This window comes from Bos indicus, chromosome 13, assembly GCF_029378745.1.
Source record: "Bos indicus isolate NIAB-ARS_2022 breed Sahiwal x Tharparkar chromosome 13, NIAB-ARS_B.indTharparkar_mat_pri_1.0, whole genome shotgun sequence".
Lineage (NCBI taxonomy): Eukaryota > Metazoa > Chordata > Mammalia > Artiodactyla > Bovidae > Bos > Bos indicus.
Window position 1 is genome coordinate 39,958,550 of NC_091772.1, and position 18,837 is coordinate 39,977,386.

The 18,837-nt window shown below is 47.2% G+C and overlaps 1 protein-coding gene across 5 annotated transcripts in view; it reads right to left on the reverse strand.

The window, feature by feature from the left end:
- RALGAPA2 (Ral GTPase activating protein catalytic subunit alpha 2) overlaps positions 1 to 18,837 on the reverse strand; it is a 290,293-nt gene that overhangs the window by 16,581 nt on the left and 254,875 nt on the right. For all 5 annotated transcript variants that reach the window (XM_019973256.2, XM_070801052.1, XM_070801051.1 and 2 more), the window contains 2 exons: positions 5,080 to 5,201; positions 2,590 to 2,642 (listed from right to left, as the gene is read on the reverse strand). In XM_019973256.2, the coding sequence (XP_019828815.2) occupies positions 2,599 to 2,642; positions 5,080 to 5,201 (166 nt within the window). In that variant the 3' untranslated portion in view covers positions 2,590 to 2,598. The remainder of the gene's footprint in view (positions 1 to 2,589; positions 2,643 to 5,079; positions 5,202 to 18,837) is intronic.

An 18,837-nucleotide genomic window follows, 5' to 3' on the forward strand; every position in this document is an offset into this window, starting at 1 on the left:
CCCTTCTCATTGGCTCATCAGGAGCTCTGTGACCAAGGTCACCGACAATCAGGGTTAGGTGACAGCCTACCTGAGAGGACAGCAGTCACACTCTGAGCCTGGGATGCTGTCCAGCTGATCCCACTGTGACAAGGAGAAGGGGGTGGAGTGGCTGAGGCTGGCACCCTGGGGTGTCCCTCACGGCTGGTCCACAGCTTATCAGGATGATGTGAGAACCTGGACGTGGGGGCCTCCTGAAGCCCCTTCTGCCTCCATGGTCTACAGTGCTCTAGGCTGGTTTCAGCAAATGTATGAGGAAGGTGAATACATAAGAAGTGCTGTTTAGCAAAACCTTATTCAGACCACATTTATAGGGAGGGAGGGTGAGAAAGACGGAGGCATAACTGAATGAATCCCTAAAGTGACCACTCTGATTGAATGGGGAAAACCTTTCATCTTTGGACTGGCGGGGGAGCGGTTAGAGTCACTTCCACCTTGTGCTGTTTCTGGGATTGACTCAGTGGCTAACCACCCAGCGAACGTCCGTGGCAGGGTCACTGCGGAATATTAGCTGCCGTGTCCTGGTACGTGCAACCCCGAGTGGGGCTCAGGGGTCTTAGCAAGTGAGAGCTGGGGGCAGCTTCCTGCTCCAGGCGAAGGACCAAGGTGTAATATAGCACACTTGCAGTCTCAGTAGGGCCAGAATGACCCAGGGACCTCCAGGCTGGGTCTTCTGATAGCTTCTGCAAACTTGAAACAGTGATTTTGTGGTAAAAAAGAACGACACGAATTTTTTTATTAGGTAGGTGAGCCTCATAAGCCTTTCCGAGAGGGCACCCATGCTGTTCCAGGCAAGCAGATAAAAGTTCGCCATTTTGCCGGTAGCTGCAGCGGCGGTGGCAGAAGCATCCTCAGACAGACTCAGATTAATCTGCTTTAAGCTCCAAATATGACCTACATGAGACGCGGTGGAGTCTGATGGGGCCTGGCGAGGAATTCCCTTCCACTTGCTCTAAATCCCGAGCCTCTCCCCTCTGGCCTGTCATGAAGGAGGAAGCGCTCCTGGACAGACCTTGGAGAAATCAGATGTGTCCATTCAGGGCTAACAGGAGAGACAGAGATCCGTGCTCCCTCTGCTGGCTCCAGACGGCAGCATTAAAGCAGAAAGGCTTCTTCTCCAAACTCTGGTCCATTCACGTTTCTGGACAAGGACCCCTCGTTTAACCTGGTTGGAGGTGTTCTTTCAGAAAACAACCCACCTTTGTCAACTTCTGAACAAAGCACTTGGAAATGCTTCCCGTCAGATATCAAAGTACACATACCAACAGTCCTCCACTCTCAGATGGCTAGCTGTGACTGCAACCATGATTTTGGGATTCATTTATCAACAGACACAAGTGGATTCCTCCAAGATTTTAAGGTCCAGACATGACCTTTAAAGCAGTTCTGGAAAAAAAAAACAATCTGAAGTCCAAGCTAAAGTTTTTTTTTTTTCTTTCTCTCTCCCTTAGGTAATAAGAACAGCTTCCAAAAAGTAAAGATTTGTACTATTTATAGCCTTTCTGATAATGTCAAGCATTAGACTTGATTTTCCAAATCATTAGCATGCAGAAGAATGACCTCATGGCGAACAGATGCACTTGGCTGTGAGCTGCAGTGATTACATCAGTCCCTCCCCTTCCAGTTAACCCTTTAAAGGCCTCTCTGCTACACACACCCCCTTTCCTGGAGACAGTCTTGAACACACAAAATTAGTCCCTCACCCCAGTGTGTGCATGCACACACACGCACATGTGAAATGCGCATATAAATACATGCATAAAACATATATATGAACATGTGCGTGTGTGTTCACTGCAGCCAGTATTTAATCCCTGGCCACCCTATAGAACTTGCTGGTCAGTAAAGAAGGAATCTAAAGGGAAGTAGACTACAGAGCTCAGTGGAAGGCCAGCTCAGATACCTTTCACGCTCTGGACATTAGCAACGTGAGTAATGTGTGGAATAGATATGGGAGGGGGTGGCTTAAAATAACATTTTTTTTCTGACTCAGAAAGTAGTTGTTTTAAACCTCTTTTAATAAACTGAGGACTCACTTATGAGCCTAATAACAGAAGACTATGTCTTTACCTGTGGTCCTGGAAAGTGAGTCCAAATGCCCCCCTGTGCTGCCCTGGGTGACAAGTGCTGGGACAGGGAGCCTGGGAGCCTCAAGGAGGGAGTGTTTCCCAGGGCGGCCTCCTTAGGCATAGGCCCCCACCACTGGGCACATCTCTTACTTACACCTAGGACTTAGTACTTAAAGGCTGACCTTGGAGGCCTTCCCTCTAGAGATGGGGCTGCCTGCTGCATAATGCATTGTGGGGCTAATGTGGGGTTCAGGCCACTGTCCCTGTGCTTGACCATAAGGCCCTGTGGCAAGAACACAAAGGAGATTGGAGCCCCAGGTTCCTTGGACTGCGAGCAAGCCTGTGGGCGGGGGCCTGAGGCCCTGCTCTGACGACACCGCTGCAGAGATGGTCTGAGCGAATCCTAAGAGCGCTGTGGGAGCTTAAGCCGCTCAGGGTCAATTTTTCCAGCTGGCTTGTCGCTGCGAAGAGCAGCCCTCACCTCGATTTCTCAGTTTAAGCTGCCTGGCTCGTCTGGGTTTGACTGTACTTGTCCTAGGATAAAACAAACAAACAAAAAAAAACACTGTGGATAGATGAAAAATGTTTTCATCCGTCAAAGTGGTTAACAGACGGGAACAGGGATTCCTCAGAAGCAAAACTGGTCTGTGAACGAGAGGAGGATGTGGTTCTGACAGAGGGCCTGTGTATGGGATGGAACTGTACCCCCAGATTCCCGGGCAAACCAAGTTGATTTCAAGCTTCTTCCTGATGATTGTCGTGGGCAGATATGCAAAACATTGAAAGAGAACATTATGCCTGGACTTAAAATCACATCCATGGATTGGTGTGATGAGTGTAGAAAAATGTTCTCAGTCCACATGGAACACCCTGAAGCCTACGGGTTATGGCACGTGATGCTGATGTTAATAAACTGAAAAGAGGAAGGACCTGCATTTGGCTTGGTATCTCATCTTTGGTTTCTCCATCTTTTTGTGCACGTTCCAATACCAGGTCTTATCGAGCAGTCAGAGCCTTTATCAATTCAGTGACTTTGGCCAATGTGACACTCTTAAAGCAGCCAGTCTCCAAATGGTGGGTCTTAAAAAATCTACATCACTCATGGCAGCTCACTTAAGAAGTTACCTACACATGAACTGGTGTAAATAATTAGGAACTTTTGGGAAAGATCAAATTAATTTACATAGAGGCTAAAATATACATAGAAAATAAAGTTTATCAATACTTATTTCAGTATCATCTTAAGAGCCTTTAGAACAACAGTTAAGAAATGGAAAAAAAAAAAAAGAAATGGAAGCATCTAGCTCTGATTTAATTCCTTTTAATTTTAGAAAACAAAAAGCTTTCTCAAGATTAACAAACAAAAAAAAACCCTTGCACTAAAAAATTCAATCCCAGGACTTTATGAGGGTGGGAAAAAGCTGAATGAGATCTTTACAAAACTAGCTTTGCCATAAATCTTTCGTGTTCTCTCACCTAAAAATTAGAGGTGATTTTCAATCTCTAGCCAGACTGGGTTTGAAATCTTCATTTCCCTTGAAACTGATTTTTTTTTTGCGGGGATTGGGGGGAGGGTGGTGGGGTAGGGCTGGGGGCGTGGGGGCTTTAGATTGAATGTTGGCAGAGTGTATAAAAGAATTCAATTCACAGCTGTTCTACTTTTTTAATGTAAGAAACATTAATCAAAGCTTTAAGTTATAAGCTTTTCTCATGTTGCTTAGTATTCCAGTTCAACAAAGATCAATAGAGGCCATCCCTGTATTTCTGGACGCCTCGCAGGGAAGCAGAGGCGCGATTATGTAAATTTCGCAGCTCCCCGCACCTCGGCGGCCTGCTTATCTCCCAGGCCTTCTGCCTGCTGCTCCTGGCTCCCAGTGCGGGGCCAGCCTCTCCCTCTTATCTCCTGACAAAGCTCGGGGAGGCCAGGCCGGCAGCCAGCGATGTTCAACAGTGATGCATGGCTGGTTTTATTTGTAAGTGATTTATTTCACCGAATTTAATTTTTTTCACTTTGTGTGTAAGATATTTGTTAACAAGTCAGGATGGGAGAAGCCAGGCGGTGATCAGAGGCAACTGACACAGGGTAGAAATCTATTAGGCCCCCCTAACAGTTGTGCCCACCCCAGCGGAGGAAGAGGAAGCCTCTCATGGAGGATTTCAACATGCATCGACTCAATATCCCACTTGCTTTCTGAAAGGCAATTAATCTGTAATTACATACAGAAATTTACCAAATCATTCTATTCTTTGGGGGAGAAAACCCCCACAGTAACCGTATCATCATGGTAAGTGCCAGCACACTTTTTTTTTTTCTAAATTGGAAATATAAAAAGAATAAAACCTAAAAACAATGTTTTTGAGATTTCCCACTGGCCTCATAAGTGGAAGTGCTTAGGAGCCAGTGTCTGAGCAGATCCACACCAGGTGCTGCTCTCGGCGGCTGGTCCCCAGGACGCGGGCCACTCCAGAGAGAAAGCCAGCCCGCCACACTGCTGTCACCATGGGCCAGGGGACACGGTCCTCCCGTTGCTCCCGCATTAATCCCTGACCCAAGCATCCCGGCGGCATAATCCCCATTTAGCATTAGCAGCAACGGCTTCGACTGGGAGGAACTCTTTCTTGATAAGTAGGCCCTGATGCGGGTACCACTCTTAAAACAACGTATTCCCAGCTCAGCAAGAAACTCACCCTTCCGAATGAACCAGAGCATAGGGCTGAGAACAAGTTCATTAACCTCGCTGGAGGCGGAGGTTAACGGGATGGTGGGAGGAAAGGACCAGGCGAACAGCTCGGATACAAAACAAATTAAAATGAATGTCATCACTCCTTTTGTTATTCATTAGTGCATTCAGGGGGGAGAATGCGCTTCTTAAATTTGTGGGCATTTATCTGTGAAAAACAGGTGTACATCTGCGGCTCGAGAATTTGAAGGGTCTTGGGCAGAGCTGAGGGGGATAACGTGGCCACTCACCAGTTCCGCTGACCGAGTAGCTGGGAGATGGACAGAAGACCTGGGCTGTGAAATCCTCAAATGTCATGACTTCACGGTGGTTCTGAATTATTGCTTCCAGATAGAGAGCTCTCTCCTCGTAGCTGCAGGTGTCAGTTAAGGAAACAAGTGTCCATGCAGGACGAAATGCAGAGCAGTGACAGAGCAGTGAGTTTGTTTGAAACACAATCACACACCTTTTACACTCGGATGGGGAATGGGTACCTTGCAAGTGCATAAGCATCCTATCGGAGAATTAAAATAGGAGTCATAATTCATGAGAACATTCCAATTTCAGAGGCCTGCGTTTCTTAGACTTCAACTGCACCCAAACCAGTATCGCTGAAAAAATATGTAAACTGATAGTCACAGAATCAGAGCAAAAGGCCATCAACTTGATAGGAACAAACAAAAAGAGAGATGTGGATGACGGCCACATCCCTTCCCATCCATGACTGTGGGACAACGCGGGATCGCCCTTTCTAAGCTCCCTGGATGAGATGTTTTTCTTAGCCTACTGATAACGTGAATTGATACTCCAATACTCCAAGTGAGAACCGGTGATACACACTTGAAAATTTCAGTAAGACCATTGGGAAGAGGGAAGGTTAGAAAGGTCTGCTCTGAAGGGCTCCAGAGTCTCAGGCTAAAATAGGCCATGAGCATTAGAAAGTTATTAGTTATTAGTTCTAAATAACTAAATAATACTAGTTATTAGAAAGAACTAATAACTGGGAGACAGGGAGCACACAACACAATATTAAAAAAAAAAAGACTATTGGCTTTTAATTAAAACTGGAGCCCTGGAACACACGCATTCAAATGCGTAATCAAAAGCCAGTCACCAATAAAACTTACAAGCGTAACACGTTGAAGCAACTTTCCAGCTGTCTCAATAGGACCCCCGCGTGCGGCAGCCTTTCATGGGGCAGAAAGCAAATCTTCCCTTTTGTGTGTGGCTTCTGTTTCCTCGGAAGGTGAATCACGCCATCCAATAACAGGATAACGTCAAGACAATTCGGCAGCGGATGGAGGCGACGCACGGAGGACTCTATGAGTTAGCACTCGGGGGACTCGGCATGCTTGCTCTTCCCCCTGCTTCCCCGTGATCAACGCAGAAGTTAAGGGACGTGGTTCAGTCATTTTGAAAACCGTGCTAATTCTGCAGGAACATGGGGAATGTGGGTTACCACCCGTTTATTATCTGCAGCTCCAGAAAGGCCAGAGTAATTCTAGCATTTCTCACTGAATTTTAAAACTATCTTTTCAAAATGGGCTCTTTTAATAATGCAAGTTGGGGGAAAATTATACCCTTCCAAATAGCTGTTCAGTAGGCATGTGTTTTGAAAGAGGAAGAGTTTTTTTCTACTCTCTTCTGGCAAAGGATGCTCACGAGTTTTCCTGCAAGGGGTCCTGCTACTCCTTTAATTACATTCAGGGAAAGGTTTTCAGCCCACAAGGAGCCCAGAGGCTTTTTGGGGCTGGCTGTGCAACACAGAACCATGGACTCTCAGTGCCTAGCTGCACTGAAGTTTAAATAAATAAAAAATGAATAAATAAGAAAAAGGGTTCTTGCGTCCCACGTGCCGTGTTTCAAGCACACACAGCCTGGACTGTGCAGACGCAGGGGACAGGACCATCACCAGGGAAATCTCTCCTGGGCTGGCCCATTCCAGAATCGCCCTTCAGGCTGGCTCTGGGCAACTTTTCAAAAGGAACAGGAGTTTCAAGACAATGACGGATGACGGTTTGCAGGGACGGTCGTCGCAGCAGCCTGAGGCCTGGGCCGCGTGAGTCTGCACTCCGGCTGAACTCCGGGTGACTCGCCTTCCTGGACAGGCTGCCAAGCGTTGCGGTGCGGGCCCTGTGGCCTGGGGGACCCACTAATGCTGTTCACGTCTCATTATGAACATGCGTCTTCCGCACAGCGCTCGGCTGTTACCGAGCGCGGCCCTCTGAGCCGCTGGGCCGCGAACAGCAGGATGCTGGGCCTGGGCGGCCGGCTGGCGGACAGGCACTGTGACACTGAGCTGGCACGTGCGGGCCCAGCAGGGGCCGAGCGAGGCGTGACAAATGACTCAAAGGGCTGAGCTCCACTTGCGGCTGACGACCACCTGAGCCTGGGCCCCGTCGGCGCCCCTTCCCTGCTTTCGGCCTCTGCAAGCCCATCCTGCTGGGTCCTGAGGCCCGGGCTGCGTCCGGACCCCCTGCACACGGGGCTTGGATGTGAGGACACGCCGTGCTAGAGACACGGTGGAGGCCACATGCCTAGAGGGGCGGCCCGGATGCTGAGCGAGCTTACCGGTCACTGCAGAGGGCTGCCGCATATGCCACCCGCTATGGTTACCCGCCGGGTGGCCGGCAGCCTTGTCCTGAGTGAGTGATGCTCTCCCGCTGTCATGAGCTTGTCTCTGTCAAGGCTGAGTGATCTGGGCTCCTAAGAGCACCTCCATCCAACACTGGACTCCCAGAGCAAAATAATCCAGCTTTGAGGTTCTTGGGTACAGTAAACACAATGGAGTAAATGTAAATATAATATAAATAGAACACAGTCACTCAGTCATATCCGACTCTTTGTGACTCCACGGACTGTGACCCACTAGGCTCTTCTGTCCATAGGATTCTCCAGGCAAGAATACCAGAGTGGGTAACCACTCCCTTCTCCAGGGGATCTTCCTGACCCAGGGATGGAACCTGGGTCTCCTGTACTGCAGGCAGATTCTTCACATCTGAGCCACTAGGGATGCCAAAGGCCTCAACAGAGGCACTCTAGTAGATGGGGCGCAAAGGTGCATCCAGCACGGGGCCCTGGAGCAGGAAGGTTTGCTTCTTAGAAGGTTCTCTGCTATCACGAGAGTAGACACTCCCCACACCAGGCTGGGCTACACTGCGCTGAACCGGGTGCCGTCATTCAGACAAACACCTACCAGGGATGTGGTGAGACCAGAAGATCGTCAAGTACATTTTCACTTCAGGCCCAAGCCAGGACATGTACACACCATGACAAAGAGAAGACAGACACCACCCCAACCCTGGCACCGTTTAGAAACAGCGGAATACCAGACCACCTGACTTGCCTCCTGAGAAACCTGTATGCAGGTCAGGAAGCAACAGTTAAAACTGGACATGGAACAACAGACTGGTTCCAAATAGGAAAAGGAGTACATCAAGGCTGTATATTGTCACCCTGCTTATTTAACTTCTATGCAGAGTACATCATGAGAAACGCTGGGCTGGAAGAAGCACAGGCTGGAATCAAGATTGCTGGGAGAAATATCAATAACCTCAGATATGCAGATGATACCACCCTTATGGCAAAAAGAGAAGAAGAACTAAAGAGCCTCTCCATGAAAGTGAAAGAGGAGAGTGAAAAAGTTGGCTTAAAACTCAACATTAAGAAAACGAAGATCATGGCATCTGGTCCCATCACTTCATGGCAAATAGATGGAGAAACAGTGGAAATAGGGGCTCCAGAATCACTGCAGATGGTGAGTGGAGCCATGAAATTAAAAGATGTTTACTCCTTGGAAGGAAAGTTATGACCAACCTAGACAGCATATTAAAAAGCAGAGACATTACTTTGCCAACAAAGGTCCATCTAGTCAAAGCTATGGTTTTTCCAGTGGTCAGGTATGGATGTGAGAGTTGGACTGTGAAGAAGGCTGAGTGCCAAAGAATTGATGCTTTTGAATTGTGGTGTGGAGAAGACTTGAGAGTCCCTTGGACTGCAAGGAGATCCAACCAGTCCATCCTAAAGGAGATGGGTCCTGGGTGTTCATTGGAAGGACTGATGTTGAAGCTAAAACTCCAAAACTTTGGCTACCTGATGCCAAGAGCTGACTCATTGGAAAAGACTCTGATGCTGGGAGGGATTGGGGGCAGGAGGAGAAGGGGATGACAGAGGATGAGATGGTTGGATGGCACCACCAACTCAATGGACTGAGTTTGGGTGAACTCCAGGAGTTGGTGATGGACAGGGAGGCCTGGTATGCTGCGGTTCATGGGGTCACAAAGAGTCGGACACGACTGAGCGACTGAACTGAACTGAACTGAAGGAGCTCACATGTGTCAAGAATCTTCTTTTTTAATTTTTTAAGTAGCTTTAGAAAATGTAGCTGTGGAATCTTTGCTGAATTTGTTAAGAAGTACTAGCCAGGGCCACCAACTAAGAGCAGTGTCTTGAGACATTTTCATACCTAACATCCTTAGGACTTCAATGCTGGCTGCTTTCTATTCAAAAAGGCATTTATAATTTAGACATCAAAGAGTGTAAGCCATGTTAAGATATGAACTGAAGGCTGAAGTAATTCCAGGCAGTGGGTGATCAGTAACCTTTGACCAGAGGAAGCAGGTGGCTACAGAGACACCTGGTCACACAGCCAATACCTGTTTCAATGCCAGCTGTTGCCCTCTGGCTCTCAATAAGTCCACTGACGTGACACTGACATTCTGTCCTGAATTACTATCTCATTAAATACCACACATGGCAAAGCAGTTTTTAAAGAAAAAATTTCCCCTTGAGTACCCAATTCAAAGAACATTCAATTACTAACTAGCAACTCATCTTGGTTTCTGCCTAGTTTTGAGTCATTTAGTTGACCTACTACTCTGTCTACTCAGTATTCCTTCACCTGCATAAAGAAGTAATCAGAGTAAACTTGGGTGTTTACTGGTTACATATGTCTTCACTGGTTACATTTTCTCAAAAAACTCCAAGAGGGACTTCCCTGGCAGTCCAGCGGTTAACACTTCAACTTAGAATGCAGGGAGACATGGGTCCGATCCCTGGTCTGGGAGCTAGGGTCCCGCATGCCTAGGGGCCAAAAAACTAAAACACAGAACAGAAGCAGTACTGTAACAAATTTAATCGAGACTTTAAAAATGGTTCATAACAACAACAATAACAAACAAAACCTCGAAGAGAACTTTCTGAAACCCTCAAGATAAACTCTGCTGGGTTGCAAGAGCTTCAGAATTCAAATCCGAACCTCCAGGTTTACTCTGATTACTATTTGATGTTTAGCAGTGACAGAAGCAGCATGACAATCAGAAAGGAGCTTGCTCTTCTCAGGAAGACTGGCCTGCATTTGAATTCCAGCCATCCCTCTTCCCCTCGGTCTGGGCCCCAACCTAGGCTGCCTTCTGTGCCCGGTGGGGATGGTGATGTCAGCTCTTGGGGCTGTGGGAAGATCAGACAGAATCCTAGGAGGAAGCACTGACCAGGGTTCCAGCGCACAAGAGAAGCACCACGAATGTGGATTCCCTGTCCCTCCTCATCCCCAATGTGGGCGTAAGGCCTTGTCTTCCAGAAAGAACATGGTGGATAATCTAAGGCGGTGGGGTGCTCTGCATCCAGCTTTAGGCAACAGTCTCCTCTATGCTGGACCCGCCTGAGCTAGGACGAGTCCTGTGGTTTCCATGTTACTAATAGGGAAACAGATGCTCAGAGTTCAGGGGAGTTTTCTTGGGTCACAGTTACTCAGGGGTGCAATTGGAACTAGAACCCTGGTCTTCTAACTTTACTACTTTCAGCTAATATCATAAATTCTGAAACACATGGGGTTAAGTTCATGATCTTGTGCAAGGTTGGGATTTATTTATTCTCTAAATGAGACTTAAACATATATGGGTATAAAAAGTCAACCTACAATGGAAATTTGAATACACAGGTTTAAGCTGCAGACTTTGATGACTTTATGATGGTGGTGGTTTAGTTGCTAAGTTGTGCTGAACTCTTGTGCCTCATGGACTGTAGCCCACCAGTCTTCTCTGTCCATGGGATTTCCCAGGCAAGAATACTGGAGTGGGTTGCCATTTCCTTCTCCAGGGGATATTCCTGGCCCAGAGAATTGAATCCGGGTCTCCTTCCTTGCAGGAGGATTCTTTACCACTGAGTCACCAGGGAAGCCCTGATGACTTTATAAATTCCTTAAATATAACAATGACTTCATTCTTTTTGCTTATTCAGGCTCTTTTTGCTTATTCAGGTCACAGGGACCCAGCGGGAAGAGGGGCTATCTTTGGGCCTGTGGTGGTGGGAGGAGCCCAAGGTCTCTCCAGCCCCTGGGAGAACCACTGCTGGGGGTTCTGAAACAGAAAACAGCCAGGTCTACACTGGGGGTTCTGAAACAGAAAACAGCCAGGTCTACACTGTACTCCTGAGATCATGGTTGGGGGGCAGGAGGGGCCTGTGTGGAAGGGCCCCAAGGAAGGGAAACTGGTCAGAAAGTGGGAGGAGATGCGGGCCTCCAGAGAGCAGAGGTGGAGGGCAGGAAAGTGGACTGCGGATGGCAGGATGCCTGGGGGACATGGGGGCACACGCTCTGGTCAGGCCCCAGGGTCATGCCTTAGGTGGCCTGGAGGGCATTGCAGAAGCTGATGCAGAGGATGGAGAAGCGAAGGGAGCCTGGGGGGCCTGCGTGGGCTCAGGGGAGCAGCGCTGGGGAGGAGGCGGCTGTTGTCACTCAGCAGAGCTCTGGGGGGAGATGAAGAACAGCTCTGAGTTTCCAGCTGAGACATGGTCCTGGAGGAGACCTGGAAGGGATGCACACTGGGAACAACCCCCTCTCCACTTTAGGGGGAGAGCAGAAGCCAGAGGGCAGGACAAGCCCTGGACCATGTGTTTCTAGAGGGCGGGGCCTCCGTTCATGTCTCAGGTCCGCTTCCTTAACCTCTTCTCTGGTTGGTACCTGCCGCTGGGGCCAGAGGGATGCTCCATAGGTGGGCTGGGCTGGCATTTGATAATCCGTAATAAATGGATGTAATTCCATAATAAATCAAGACAGGAGCAGATGCTCGTAACAGCCTAAAGCCATGCATCACTTTTACAAAGATTTTGTTTGTCTTTCAAATATAATGCAAATTTAAATTCTAGGACTGTTTAAGACTCCAAATAAATGAATCATTCAAAGTAAATGTCACCGCCTGGAAACGGATAAAGAGGACAACTTCACTGAACAATGTAACCAAAGAGATAGATGTTTGGGAAAAGGAAATTAAACACTATATAAGATATTAGATTAGTTTTCAGACTGTAATGGTACACTCCTGGAGAGGAGGAACCAGTGCACCACTGCTAAGAAAGGAGAAAAGACCCATGTAACCAAGTTTGAGAATAATTCACAGGAAATGACCAGAGTAAATAGAAATGGGGGAAAAACAGATTTCTTTTTCAGGCTATTAAATTATAGACTTTAGGAGAAGGTCTGTTCTCATCAGTAGAAAGTCTCACTCTCAGGGTCCGAGGTGCTCCGAGGGTTTGAGGACTGATCTACAGTTTGATTGGAAATGTTCACGTCGGCTCTTCACAGGGATTGATGTGTGAGGAGCACACCCTCAATCACGGGCTTTCCATTTCCATCCTCCCCAGCTCCCTCGTCTCACCTTCTGTAAATCACCAGGCAAGAAAGGGCCTCGTAACACTGTCCCTCCGAGCCTCACATCAGTAAAAACCTAAGTGATGAGAAAATCATATCTAGAGGCTACAACATCCAGTGAGTGAGCTGAGACCCCACTGGCTACTTTGCTGATGCAACAATCCAAGAAGTGATGGATCAATGTGGACCATAGTCTGCCAGTAACTCGGTTTCTGGGAGGAAGGGAGTCAAGGTCACCAGCACTGTCTCTCTTTCAGATTTTCATTCATTCCAGAGAGCTGACAAGTATGCTCTCAATGTCAGTTATAGAAACGACCACTGCTGACAATTTGTTGGCGTTTAACATCGACGAAGTTACAACTGAACGAAACACAGAAATGTGGAACTGTCTCTAAAGGTCTTGAATTCTCTTTGTGGCAAGGAATAAAAAAGGGTCGACCATTAAATAGCAGTGCACCTGGATTTTAAATGCTGACTGTAAGAGGCAAATTATTATTAAATAACATACGTGACAGGTTTTAGTGCAACGTGATTTGAACTGAACCCTCCAATACTTAGTCCCCAACCACTCTCGCTTTGGAGAAGAAAGCAATTCATGTGACTTATGGATTGGTTTTTTATCCAGGTTGCTTCTAAAAATAAAATAGATTTGTGATGATACATGATAGATAAAAGAACAAAATCAAAAAGGACAAAAAAGTCTTCTTTGCAGAAGTTCTGATTATAAGTTTCCTGAAATATTCTCAACTGTTGCTCCTCACCAACCCATTGGGCCCAGATGAAGTCAGGATGGGCTTAGAAAGAATTAAATTTTCCAGTCCTAGCGCTTCCTTGTGGTCCAGTGGTTAAGAATATGGCTGCCAATGTAGGGGACACGGGTTCGATCCCTGGTCGGGGAAGATCCCACATTCCATGGAACAACTAAGCTCGTGGGCCACAGCTACTGAGCCTGTGCTCTGGAGCCCAGGAGCGGCAACTACTGAAGCCCGAGTGCCTGTACAACAAGACACGCTCCACAGTAACAGAAGCCAATGAAGTGAGAAGCCAGCACACCGCAACTAGAGAGCAGCCCTTGCTTGCCACAACCAGAGGAAGCCTGCAATGGAAAGAGCAATGAAGAGCCAGAGCAGTCACAAATAAATAAATATATTTTTTTTAATTAAAAGGATTTGTCCTAAGTATTTGCACCAAACTCTGTACAGATTTTCTTGACTTTTCCCCTCCATTTCTGAAAACAATTTTGGGGGAAATACTCCTTTTTACGATGTTTAAAAACTTTGAGCTGTATTTCAAAATGATAAATAAAGACTGTATCTGCAAACAAAAAATAGTATTTCTATAATTTTTATAAAATAATTATAGCTTAATGGCATCTGAGTTTTCCAGAAAGATACTCATCTTAACACCAAATTATCAAATGACAAGAAGAAACTCCAAGAAAAGTTAGGGGTTTACCAGATGCAAGTGACCTGGAGACTAGGACAGCTGCCCCTATGAGGGGGACTAAATGGCCCCCAGGGCCCATCCAGACCCGGTTCTAGGGGGTAAGATAGGGTGTCATTCAGAGCACACCTGATGACCACGGCTGCTGACCTGCGCTTGAAACTTGAGACAGCCACAGACTAATCAGTCAGTGAAAAAAATACCGCCCCAGTGATCGAAACCTAACTGGAAATTTGGGGGAATTCTGCTAACACAAAGCTCCTCCGTGAGTGATCAGAGGCAGCAAAACTGTGTTTGCCTCACAATGTTTAAGCGACTGAGTTCCAGCAATTAGAGACAGTGCATGATGCCAACGGCTCACAGAGGCCACACTGAGTGGGCATGAGGGTTGAGCTGTCCTGCGATGGGTCCAGGCAGGCTGGGTACAGACAGCCCTCTGAAGACCTGATTCATCTGTGGGTACGGCTGGGCCTGTCAGTAGATCTGGGTCCCGTGCTAACCAGAGAGGCCAGAGAAGCCCAGAGAACTCCAGCGTCTTTTGCGCTGTGACCAGGAAAGGGATTTTGAGCAACTGGTGGGCAAAAAGCATCTCCTTTACTCTTTTTACACCTGTCTCAGAATTAGGATCTGGAGAAGGCAATGGCACCCCACTCCAGTTACTCTTGCCTCGAAAATCCCATGGATGGAGGAGCCTGGTAGGCTGCAGTCCGTGGGATCGCTCAGAGTAGGACACGACTGAGCGACTTCACTTTCACTTTTCACTTTCCTGCATTGGAGAAGGAAATGGCAGGGACAGGGGAGCCTGGTGGGCTGCTGTCTATGGCGTCGCACAGAGTCGGACACGACTGAAGCGACTTAGCAGCAGTAGCAGCAGAATTAGGATCAGCGTCAGGTTAAAAACAAAGTGATGATCAAGAAGCATATGGAGTCAATGTAGTGGGAAATGGATATGTTTTGCTTTCAAGGTTGATCACAGAATTCCCAGGGCCTGCTAGAATGACTCTGGTTTCACAGGGACTCGACATGCGGTTCTATGCCCTCTGCTCATCTTAGTTCTAGGCTGTGCAGATAAACAAAAAATACCTACACACAGTTCTGTTACAAGCAATTTGTCTGGAAGTGGACCGCGTCCTCCAACAAAAGGAGGAAAAGGCATTTCCCCACAAGGAAAGCGTGAGTTCCCCCAAAACAGGCTCTGTGTAGACAGTGAGACCGCGGAAACGATCGAGTGCTTTGTGGAATCGGGCACTGTGCGAGGCCTTTCAGAAGCTGTATCTATCTCACTCACCCTCACGACTCTACGTATGGTCTGTACTGTTTCTCTCTTTACACACAGGAGCAACCTGGCAGAGGGAGGGGAGTGTCTGGCTCCAGACCCTGAGATGGTAAATGCCAGGACCTCAACCCTAATCCCAGCGTCTGGATCCCAACCCTAGCAGCCTGACTTAGGGCCCCAGCTCCAGCCATGGCCCTGCCTCTTCACATCAGAATTCTCCCCTGAAGGGAAAGGACTGGAGTAGCCACAGCTAACAGAAGGCCTGGTTCGATCTATTCAGTGATGTTTTTATAGAGACCTGAAGGACAACAGAGTCAACATCTACACTACATGTAAGTAGATCCCTTTGAGTACCTAGAAACTTCCCATTTTTGAAGAGTAATGCAGGAGGAAATAAAGAAACAAGACTGTCCCGGTGGGAACAAACATCAGAATAAGACAGATCTCTCAACAATAACACGTGCTTTAAAAAGATGTGCAGATGAAAAATGATGGGTATTTACATCTTGATGTCATGTGGTTTTACATACTAGGATTATTCCACTTTATACTTTAAACGAAAACTGTCGGCTTTCATACTTTTACGCACAAAACTCCCTGTCAGGGAGTCTGTTCATTCTGACTAAAATACATTCGACACGTTACATGCAGAAACAACCCCAGAACGCCGTTAAAGATAAAATTCCCAACTCACACAATTCTCTGGGACTTTCCACATTTGAGCCTCATAGAGTCACTCAATATCATCTTCGTGACTAAAAATAAAACTGCAGTATCACTTAAAATTATAATCAAATCATTCTCTTGCAAATTAAGACACTTACTCTTGGAAAAATAACAAAATTGAATTAGGTGTGTCTTTTTCTTGATAGATCAAAAGCAACTCCATTAAGCCAGCAGTTTTATATTAATGGCATTAGACATGGCCCAGATGAGGAAAATGTCCTTTGGAGCCATTTTATACTTTATTTAAAGAGAGAAGGAGCTGTCCCTCAGAATTCAGAGGTGAAGCAGATTGTATCTCAGGTCCCTGGACCAGGAGGCCAACAGAACCCCTGTGAGGCAGTCATGCAGAGCAGAGAGTCTGGGTCTGTCTTCCTTCAATTTCTTATTTCTTCCAATTATCATGCCTTCCACTCACCAACCCATCCATTCATGCATCATCCATCCATCCATCCATCCACCCACTCATCCACCCATGCACCCATACAACCCCCCATACATCCACCCATCTATCCATCCACCCACCCATCTGTCTGTCCATCCACCTGATATTTACTGAGTGCCTCCTCTGTATCCATTATTCTTCCGTCAGCTATAAGAAAAGCACTTCCTTGCTACTCAACTCTCTTTTAAGTCTTGGCTTCAACAATACCTGACCATCACACTGAGTGTTCCAGTATTCTGGGGGGATTCTGAAACACATCATGGTGAGGTTACATCATCATTAGCTTGAGTTCTGTTGGGATAACAGCTCTCTCAGAAGAAAAGATACAATCTTTACATAACAAGAACAGCCTACCCAGCATTGGTATAGCACTGCCCTTTTTGCAGCCATGAGCCCACTGGACCTTCTGGAAACTTCCAGCCACAGATGGTAAGGCAGAGAGCAGACATGCTTCTTCTGTATCCATCCAGCTAGAAGTGAGCATGGCTCGAACTCAAGTCCAGGCCAGTCTGATTCCCAGTGTTGGTCTCTGCTTCTCTCTTACATTGTTTCAGTTTAGTATGAATATTAGTCAAGAGTTTGCAATGCTCATGCTAAGTCAACTCACAAATACTGTTGTTTGCTGCTGACAGGAAGGTGAGAAGAGACAAATCAGAGCCTTCTCTCTGTCTCCAGAACCAAGAATGGCACAAAATAAACTGGCAAGTATTACAGCTAATCTGGCATAAGAGGAGACTCCTAGCTGAATTATTATCTGTACGACTGATTTAGGAAGCCAGGATACAGAGTGATAAACTATATGAATTTATCCTCTCATTTAAGTGTCAGAGGTTGGGAAATTTAAGTGAGCCTGTTTAAGCCAGATTGATCATACTGTGCTTATTTCTGTTCACATTTTGAACAATAGAACACTCTAAAGTTTTATTAACTATTTGGAGTGGACATTTTTGTGGAGAGGATGGCTGAGCACTGTCGGGCAGGGATGATGAGGTCAGGGTGCTGGACACAGCACAGCTGACCACTGGGTGCTTCACAATTGAAACACTGAGCAGGGACTTCCCTGGTGGTCCAGGGGCCAAGACCCCGTGCTCCCAGTGCAGGTGGCCCCAGGTTTGATCCCAGGTCAGGGAACTAGATCTCACATCCTGCAACCAGGAGGTCTCCTGACGCAACTAAAGATCCTGCATGCTGAGATTGACTGGCACAACCAAATACATAAATATTAAAAAACAAAAAAACACTGAACGGCAATGAGAATGGATGGCTCTTCTTCAACTGCTGTTTTCCAAGGGTCATAAAGCTTCTTGGAAAATCCTTATTTTTAATTATGTGCCCACTTGGTGTCACTCAAAAAAACACTGCAGAGGGTAAAAGCCTCTGTGCAATGACTCTGAGGGAGAGAGAGATGAGAAATGCCAGCCTGGTGTTCCGCATCCTGGTGGCCAGCGCGGTCAAGGTCAGCCCTGCCTGGGATGCAGCTCCGCTGAGTGTGGCCTCGTCGCCTAGGAAGTAGCCTGCCTCCTGGAATCTCAGTCCCTCATCTGGAAGAGGGGGCCTCATGGTGACCTGCAGGAGTACATGCCATGTGCATGGAGTCGGGGTGGGCAGAGTACCTGCCCACGAGGCCACTCAGCTCCTGCAACATTCACGAGTGGAATCTACCAGGATGTCCAGCAAAGCAGGACTGGGGTGTGTGGAGCCCACTGTCTCAGAGCCAGGAGTTCCAGGCAGGACAGGCTTCAGGGCCTGTGGGCCGATCCACTTACTGCCTGCTGGAACTCAGGCAACTGGCGCAGAGTCCTGGTCCTGATGAGGGCGGAGGCAGTGGGTCTCCCCTTGTCCTGGGCCTGAATCGCTTCCTCTAACAGGCGAGGGAAAATTCTAGGGGACATGTTTTTCTTCATTAAAAACACAAACAGGAGGACCAGGAACTAAGAGAATAGTTATTATTATTATTATTTTTTAAAAGATTGATTTATTTATTGGTTGCTCTGGGTCTTCATTGCTGCATGCAGGCTTTCTCTAGTTGCAGTGAGTGGGTGCTACTCTCTCACTGTGGAACAAGGGCTCTAGGCGGGCAGGCTTCAGACGTTCTGGTGCACGAGCTTAGCTGCTCCACGGCATGTGCAATCTTCCCAGACCAGGGATCGAACCCAGGTCCCCTGCATTGGCAGGTAGAGCCTTAACCACTAGACAACCTGGGAAACTGGGGAATAGTCATTTCAATGAAGGGAAGTTCGGTCTCCCCTACAGTTGATCCTTAACCAGATCAAGTATGTTCTTTACTTCATAAACTGAGGTTTCTGATAATTTTCACGACAGAAGGTAATGCCTGGGTCATCTTCTATAGAGACAGCCCTATAGCAAATGTCCTCTTGAACCTGTTGCTGAGGGATTGCCTGGGCTCTCCAGTGGTGACAGAGTTAATTAGCTGCCTGGTGTCACAAGCCAGGTGGTCAAGTGGGACCAAAACTAGG